Below are 9285 nucleotides of genomic sequence, written 5' to 3'. Positions count from 1 at the left end.
TTATAAAATACCTTGAGCCAACTACGGGTGATTTGTTTAAGGCCAGGTATGCGGATTGTCACTTTGATGAATCCGAACATCCAACATTAGGGGGAGATAGCAATAAGCTGGTAAAAAAGATTGCATGGAATCAAACATCCTTATCTTGGCAAGATCCTCGGACTCAGGAATGTGATTTATAACTCCAAAAAATTATACATTTACAAAAGCTAGCTAATCAATTGCCAGATTCCTTTGTTGACCCGAAAAGAGTGACTAAGTCATATATACCAGCTGCTAATGCACCAATTCGAATTGATGTTCAAGAAAGACACAATCAAGTTGCTACAGAGTCTAGACAACGTTTGAAACGTGGTAGACCAATAGGTTCCAAAGATAAGAACCCTAGAAAAACTAAGAAAGGTGCAGAGATTGAAACTGAGGTTGTTAAAATCCTAGAAGCGACCGCGGTCGTTCCTAAATCTCGGGACTTAGTCGCGGCCGATCCCAAAACCCTAATAGCGATCGCGGCCGATCATGAATGCTTAGATGCGGCCGGCCCTGATGTATCTAATACTGATTCTTGGGACGCCAAGATTCAAGGTACTGAAGGTCCTGATAATAATGAGATCTCAATAAATTATGTCTTGTCTAGGATACAATGGAACATAAATAATGTCGACATTGATGATATATTTGCATGCAATGTAGCACTTGAAATCATGGATGATAATGAGGAACACGACCCCACGTCTATTTATGAGTGCACTCAACGATCAGATTGGATCAAATGGAAAGAAGCTATAAACGTGGAGTTAAACTCTATAAAGAAGAGAGATGTCTTTGGACCAATAATCCGGACACCTTATGATGTTAAAACCAGTCGGCCATAAGTGGGTCTATGAGGAAAAGAAATGAACATGGTGAAGTCGTGAGATATAAAGCACGGCTTGTTGTACAAGGATTCTCACAGAGACCAGGAATCGATTATGAGGAGACATACTCCCCTGTGGTGGATGCTACTACTTTTAGATTCCTGATAAGTCTGGCTATAAGAGAAAACTTAGACTTGCGGTTAATGGATGTAGTAACTGTATACTTTTATGGTCCACTGGATAATGAGATTTATATGAAAGTACCAGAGGGTATAGAGTTGAAAAACAAATCGAGTACTCGAGAACAACACTGTATAAAGTTGAATAAGTCACTTTATGGATTGAAACAATCAGGCCGAATGTGGTACAATAGACTAAGTGAGTACTTAGTGAAAGAGGGATATAAGAATGATCCGATCAGTCCTTGTATCTTTATAAAGAAATTCGGCCAAGGCTTTGTAATTATAGCAGTGTATGTTGATGATTTGAATATCCTATGAACCTCTGGAGAAATCTCCCAAACAGTTGAATATCTTAAGAAAGAATTCGAGATGAAAGATCTAGGAAAAACGAAATTATGTTTGGGATTATAGCTTGAGTACATAAGAGATGGAATCCTTGTGCATCAAATGGCATATACATAAAAAAAAATACTTAAGAGATTTAACATGGCCGAGTCTCACCCCTTATCTAGCCCCATGGTCGTGAGGTCTCTCGGCCTGGACACTGATCCATTCCGTCCTAAGATGGACGATGAAGATGTCCTTGGTCCCGAAGTGCCTTATCTCAGTGTCATAGGAGCTTTGATGTATCTTGCTAGTCACACACGACCAGATATATGTTTTGCCGAGAATCTATTTCCTAGATTTAGCTCTTGTCCACCCCAAAGGCACTGGGACGGGATTAAACATATTCTTCGTTACCTGCAAGGAACGAAAGACTTGGGTTTATTTTATACTAACCAAAACAAAGAAGGTTTAGTTGATTTTGATGTTGCAGGTTATCTTTCGGATCCACACAATGCTCGATCACAGACAGGCTATGTTTTCACACATGGTGGAACGGCCATATCATGGCGTTCCATGAAGCAGGCGATCGCGGCCACATCTTCAAACCATTCGGAGATCTTGGTTGTTCATGAGGCCAGCCGCGAGTTGTTCAGAACAGGGGGAGTAATACGTGTTGTACTCTTTTTCCTTCACCATGGTTTTGTCCCAATGGGTTTTTCTGGTAAGGTTTTAATGAGGCAACATCTAAACCGTATTACAATCCATGTATGGTTATGGCATCCAAGGGGGAGTGTTATAAATCATATTGTGGATGTCCATAACCGGCCCAATGCTAGAGAGAGAGAGAAAGTCGACCGTGAGGAGAGAGAGAGATAATCGGCATCTTGCATTTTTCTTATTAGATTATGATTTGTACTCTTTCCATATTTGTACTCTTTCCATATTTGTATTTTCTTTCTTTAGTATTTTCATTATTCTACGACGGTGTAATTTTCTATATATAAAATGCTACTTATGTTTATGAATAATACAGAAACATAGATTTTATTCTCTAGTTTCACAACACCTTCCATTTTCTTTTAGCGCACAGACACAGTTGATCACTCTATTCATATTCGTTTCAATTTAGTTGTCTACTCATTTATATATTCTGCACATCACTAATTTTATTTATTTTTACTTTTAGTCGAAACATAACATTAGTTTTTTCTTCTGTTAAATAGTTGTTATATATTTTTGTTATTTTCCATCGTGAATTGAAACAACTAGTAACTATAATCATTCTCAAAATATATTATGCTCTTTTGGAAAATAAATTCATGGCAAAATATGTACATGTAGGATTTCAATCTGCCATCTTACTAATTTGGACGTTCCAGAGCAGCACTATCCCATCTTGAAGACCATGTAATCAACTCTAGTTATTATATACTACCTAATTAGCTAACTGTTTTTTTTCCTGGTGCTAAGAAAGTGCTTAATTTGAGTTCGAGATATATGAAAGTGTGTAACGTTTGAAATAAAACTTAAAAATGTGTTAGGCTTGGAAAAAAAAATCAAAAGAATGAGAGTCTAGAGTTTCTCTATATTATGATAAAGATTTGTATATTGGTTACCAAGAGAAATTTTTTTTTTTGTCGGCATTTTATTAAAGGGCTTCAAACCCAAATATACAAACAACTCAGCCCAGTCTCATATACATATTCAGCCCAAATCTTGTCCACATTCTGAAAATAAAATTTACAACAAGAAAACACGTGTTAAAAATATAAGGTTTGGATTGCATGATCACCACGTGTCCCATCATGTGGAAAAGACGAATCTGGAATCGAAAGAGGACGTCAGAGGTATCACCGGAGAAACAGCCAGATCGATGACCCAAACACCTTTCTTCGATTAGGTTGAAATTGCTTGACCGCTCTTCCTTTCTGAGATCGCTGTTGATGTTTTAAGGCTCTTCATCTACACGCAAGAGATGAACTCCAGTGAGAAGCTTTAAGGAGATGGAAGCAGAGTCTTAACAGAATTTTACAACAGAGAACTCCGGCTTATCTGAAACTGCATCGATTCTCCATCGCTTGATCAATCATCTTGATTTCATACTCGATTGGATACTACGCGATAATATTCTTTTAACGAAGATTGATACCTCATCTGAGTAAGAAGCCAAGCTTATCTAACGAATAGATTAAGAACCCCTCAAAATTAAACACGATAAGAATAAAATAAAAAAAGCCAAGAAACGGATTTTAACACACCAAAATACTTTAACACAACATATCGCCTATCACGAAAAGAACTATCCGCAACCGGAAGATAAGATCGATCTTAGAGATCGAAGATTATAATACAACAAAAAACAGAAAAAAAAAGAAAGATCAGTGACCGGCGACTATAAAGTCACCGGCCACCAGAACACCGCTTATAAGCTGTGGTTCTTTATTACTATGGTTACCAAGAGAATTAATGCTAGGTTGGCACTAGTCCTTTTCAAATTTGAACTTATGTATTTATTTAAGACCCTCCACTATTATTTTTTTATTGGGAGAATTTGGTGTATATTCATAATTGGAAAACAATTAGATAATATACCCATGCTACAGTAACAGTCCAAGGAAGGGACAGGTTTGGGCCAAAAGTGAGGGAATTGACCTTTCAAGTGCGTGTGCGTGTCCACGGAGAGGAAAGAAAAAAGAGCATGTGCGTAAATGAGTTGTACCAAACCTATAATAGAATAGTCTGTCACTTTTATATCCTAACCACGCACTTAATTATTCAAAACATCACCAATGAGTTGCAAGTCGGCAACTAACGATACTGTATTTTAAATACGCGACTAGTGCTCCCGATTTCGCAACAAACTGCTTAGGTTCTGCTTATACATATAACATGGTAAAGCCTGTTCCTTGGAAGAGGGTGAGGTATTTGAGAAATTATGCGGACACAAAATACGTTGTTTTACCGACCCAATTGTAGTTTACAATATGACTAGACCATACGATGTGCAGAATAGTCTGGAACATTTTGGGAACATGCATACAAGGGAACACACCTGTATTTCCCCGGCTGAGGTTTATAGGTGATAACATAGAAGAAGGATATATGGAAAAATAGAACAACTGATAAGAAGTGAAGTCTAACTATCACAAGGGATTGGGTCAGTGTATTGTTGCGGGATATAGAGTATGTAAAGCATTTAATGTTTTTGGATAACAAGTTTACCAGACTATATGCTATATAGTATAGACAGGGAAATTGTGATAACAGGTAGAAAGTGGAGACACCTCCAATTCCATTCTGAGGTTTCTAGGTAATGAAATGGATCGACGATATATGTATAAGCAGAACAACCACCACAGCTCATACAGCTTCCGGGTAACCAACTGACGGGACAACATCTAGTGTGCAAACATAACTGAAATATGCGACCCCATTAGCATGAGTTGTCTAAACTGAGATTCCGCCAACATCTTCTGTTGAGAATCTGAAAGTGCTGCTTTTACGACCTCAATCCATCGCAAATTGAAATAGTTGTTAATTCTTTTTCACCCCGTAGGTTCATATCCGGTCAGAAACAAGCGCTCTGGCAAACCTAACTCTTCCATTCTTTCCCTGCAAAGACACAACATCAGACCTACTATACGAACGGAACAAAATATATTAATTATTCCGACGCCCTAAGACAATAACAAGCCCAACTTCGACATACATGCTAGTTATAGTGTTGTTGCAAACCAAATAGACACATATTGAAGTCAATAGCACAGAAAACGCTTAACCAGCCATACATGACACCATACCACATCATACTATTCTTTATGTAACATAGTATAGTTATAGTAATTGTCTTTCAATACCACTACCAAACGCAGAAACGATTTGCAGACACCAACGACATAGCCCAACATGCGAACCTCGACATATAACAGATATCGTTTAAAAACATAATCGCATGCAACAGAATCGCTAAACTAAATCACATGCGATACAATCGCTTAACTATAATTGTCTTCCAACACCCCAACCAAACCCATAAATGATTTGCAGACACCAAAGCACATAAACAAACACGCGAAACGCAACATATAACAGATTGCCTTTAAAAACTTAATCGCATGCAACAATGCTGTAAATTTACCTTTCTACTCAGCCGCCGTTCAGAACTTCTTCACAGATCTGCAATATAGTGGAAATGGTCGATTTAAGTACCGTAAACACGATTGGTTTGGCGGAAAAAGGATAGGCTAAATTAATGATTATGATAGACTGCAAATCGCCGATTTAAGTTCGTACCTCGATTCCTTCCGTTAACCCTCTTCAATCGCGCCTCCCAACGCCAATTACAACCGCCTCGCAAACCCTAGCTTCTGTTATCCCTTTACTCGCTCTATACCACACCGACTCACGATAGAGAACCCCTTTTCCTCCAAAAGCCACACAAACTTGGACACTCTCTAAAGATTCCGTCTTTGTCGGGGTGTTGTTTTTATAAAACTTCTAAACGTTTCAGTTTCCAGGGGCTAGACAAAACGAAAGATCCGGTGGGGCCTACAGTTTTCCACGACGCATGGTGGGGTATTTTGGCCATTATACACAAATATATACACTGTATCGTAGCCTAAGTGTTACTGTGGGTAGAAGCTTAATATCATGGCCCATTATAGTTATGAGTCCAAATTTCCCTTTTTTATTTTATCTTTGCTATTTCTTAGAAAAATGGATCTTGATACTATTATTATCCCTCTTTTCTTACCATGTTTCTATTAACAAGTACATAACGTGTGAGAGTAAGAAGATGATATTGATCATCACCAACATCATCAAAGCTCACCATCATCATTAAAGCTTTTAAAAGAAAGCACCTGAAGATTCGTGACTTGTGAGAAAAATCACAACTCACGTGAGCTTCGAGAGTTCGCACGTACAAACATCTCAACTATATACACTTTCGTACTGATCAATCAGTCACGGTGGAAAAAAATAAGCGATCACTGTATATAACTAAACGTAATAAAATTTTAATTAATAATGGGTCATCCTCTTTTCCATGTATACAATTGCAGTATACATAATACATCTCAATACTTAATACACAAAACATTTGATTATTTAGAAAGTAAAGAACATAATAATTACTAAACCATTTATATATACTTTATTAAGATTTAGCATCAGGTATTTGGATTCCGTCGGTGGCGTGACTATACCATAGTTGAAGAAACGACCAAAGCAGCACCACCACTTCCTCCACTGCTTTCTCCATCATCGACGTTGGGAGTTGCCTTGGCTGTAAGAGGCCGTTTTCGTTTTTTCTTATCGTAGGGAATCCCTCGAGCCTTAGCCTGAGTTTCACGGACTTCCTTAAGATAGATCCTAACAGCTTTGGCAGCGAAAGGGTTTGACTCAGGAAGACCACCGCCTATTTCCTCAAACGCAGCCCTTAGACGGCCGATGAGAGCGTCGAGGCTTCCCCAAGCTTGCCGGAGAGGGCAAGTGCACTGAGCCGGTGGGTTCGGCTCTCCAAAGAAGGGACAAGCCAGGACGTGGACTTTGGTCTTACCAAACTGGTCGAGGTACTTAAGGAACTCGATGACGTGTGCGCCACTGCAACGAGACAGGCTCAGAGGTGGCTTGTGGTTCTTTAAATACTGAAGGACAGTGTTCCAGTCTCGTCTTTTCTGTGACTCATATCGGCTTGGTGATGAGGAGGAACTCCCTGCTGCCTTCGCAGCGGTTTCTCCCTCCATCTATGTAATTATATCAGGATGTAGTTAAGGTATTGGGTTCTTGATTTTGTTTGCGAGTCAAGTGTGTGTGTGTGTGTGTGATTGTGAGAAAGAGAGGATGACTTTTATTTTTGCTGAGTCACAAGTCACAAGCAAACAAGTTGGACTTGATTATTCATATTGTAGTTGCTCACCTTTTTTTACGTCCCATCATCATATTTCTTTCTGTGAGGAAAAAGAAGATGGAAATTGAGATGCATCTAATTTCTATTGCCCATCATGTTTTAGCTTTCATTTTGTTTTTTTGGTTTGATAAATTCATTTTGATTTCTTGGTATGCTTTTTTATAAATCTTCTTGTTGATTTAAGATTCACACCTATATTATATTGGATTAAGAAAACAAATGAATACAAGTGTCGGCAAACCTTAAGGATTTAGGCTTATAGGTATAGTAATGACAATTTACAAGATTATAATATAACTATTTTTATTGGATACCCGTTGATTTGGTCAAAATAATGCTGCGTGTTCATCTAAAATGTAAAAAAAAAAAAAGAGTGAGAGTAATTAAAATTTTACATATATATGGCCCTAAATCTTGGTTATATTTCACATATATACTTTCACATTTCTGATACTTTCTTAAAAAATAGTAGAGTAATTATCCTTTTTTTTTTGTCACAAAGTAGAGTAATTATCCATATATCATTTTTTGAATGAATGTAAAATTATATTCAACCAAAAAAAACTGTTTACAATCAGATGCAACTTCAATCTAATGTGGAATAAAAAATTATATCATATATTTTCATCACTTACATTCAACAAAGTTATGTACCAAATGATTTTCGAAATTGACATCTCTGATGTGCACATCTAAAGGCTGCTATTTTTAGGGACGTTAAGCTAGCGACGTTGAGACTACCATTCCAATCTAATGCTTTGTAGTCGATTGATGCCTCCCGTGATTTATTTTTTTGATTTAATCATTTATATATCTTGTTGATACATCAAATCATATCAATAGATAGTCGGTCCAATATCTTATATATTAAAATAGAAATCACAACCTTGATTCATGTCTGATCTTTTTAAAAATAGACCTAATGGACATATTACTAAGAAGTCATATTACATTTAATATCTAATCTTATCATTTAAATTTTGGGCATACTAAAAATTTTTATTGGGCTATCAATAATTGAATTTAAACAATATGTTGTGAATGAAGAGGGGAACTTGTGTATATTATTAGGTCGACCAACTGGTCTTTATATACATATGGTAATGACGGTCTAAGTACTGGATCGACATGAGATCGTACTTATCCTTAACTAGATAATGACTAGCAATACGTAAGATAAACACTAACTATAATGTAGATAAACACAAGAGTAGATAGGCGCCAATATGATCTTGCGAATGGGCTTGGCCCGTCTTGCTACACGGGCTGATAAATGGGTCGATCACTAAATGGTTTATAACAAAAAGCGGTTTGTCAAAAAAACACTATCAAAAATCTATTAAAAAGTGGAAGCTCCTTAATCATTTGACTAAAGATTCATTAATTTTTGTACACCAGAAAGTTAGAGGTTTAAATCTCAGAAAATGCAAATTATCTATATTATTAAAAGAGAAGTACCCATTTGAAAATGTTCTTACTTCATTAATTAAACTTCATATTTTTTTGCTTGTCTTTTTCAGTTGCATTTATGAAATATCCTAAAACGAATAAAACTGACTAATTTATTAGTTGTCTTTTCAGTTACATTAATGAAATATGCTTAAATGAATTTAAACTTCCTATTTTATTGTTTGTCTTTTTCAGTTATCTTAATGAAATATCCTTAAATAAATTTGGACATAATGTTATTTAATCAACCAAAAAACTCATGAGTTATCCTTACGTGCATAATTTTAATAATGAAGATTTTTAAAAACGTGCATCATTAAAATGTTACCTAAAACATGCAGCACTAATATATAACATGCATCAATAAAACTAGAATTTGATTCACACAATTGTATGGATATTATTTTCAGTTGATTAAATTTAAAACTAATTATTTATTCAAAAAATATTTAAGAATGACTATGTTTTTAAAAATTATATGGTATTATTTGCTCATAACTCATTTGTTATTTACTAAATTGTTAGAAAGAAAATTTTAGCATAATATAACTCAGTTGTCATT

At 36.2% G+C, this 9285-nt stretch overlaps 1 protein-coding gene and 1 long non-coding RNA gene across 2 annotated transcripts; both read right to left on the bottom strand.

The window, feature by feature from the left end:
* Positions 1-3034: 3034 nt before the first annotated feature.
* On the bottom strand, positions 3035-3846 carry LOC106320907. Its single transcript, XR_001265945.1, has 2 exons — positions 3396-3846; positions 3035-3325 (listed from the first exon to the last, which is right to left on the bottom strand). It is a non-coding gene; the product is annotated as an uncharacterized LOC106320907 (long non-coding RNA).
* Positions 3847-6373: 2527 nt separating this feature from the next.
* LOC106320899 (protein LIGHT-DEPENDENT SHORT HYPOCOTYLS 5) lies at positions 6374-7255 on the bottom strand. The gene has a single exon (XM_013759247.1). The coding sequence runs from the start codon at positions 7108-7110 to the stop codon at positions 6565-6567; it is 546 nt and encodes a 181-aa protein (XP_013614701.1). The 5' UTR covers positions 7111-7255; the 3' UTR covers positions 6374-6564.
* Positions 7256-9285: the final 2030 nt, after the last annotated feature.

This window comes from Brassica oleracea, chromosome C2, assembly GCF_000695525.1.
Source record: "Brassica oleracea var. oleracea cultivar TO1000 chromosome C2, BOL, whole genome shotgun sequence".
NCBI classification, from domain to species: domain Eukaryota; kingdom Viridiplantae; phylum Streptophyta; class Magnoliopsida; order Brassicales; family Brassicaceae; genus Brassica; species Brassica oleracea.
Note: the sequence above shows the minus strand (reverse complement) of the source record. Positions and strands in the feature narration are given on the sequence as shown.

Bases quoted from the DNA above. Each gene is read 5' to 3' on its own strand.
- LOC106320899 (XM_013759247.1), bottom strand. From the start codon at position 7,110: ATGGAGGGAGAAACCGCTGCGAAGGCAGCAGGGAGTTCCTCCTCATCA.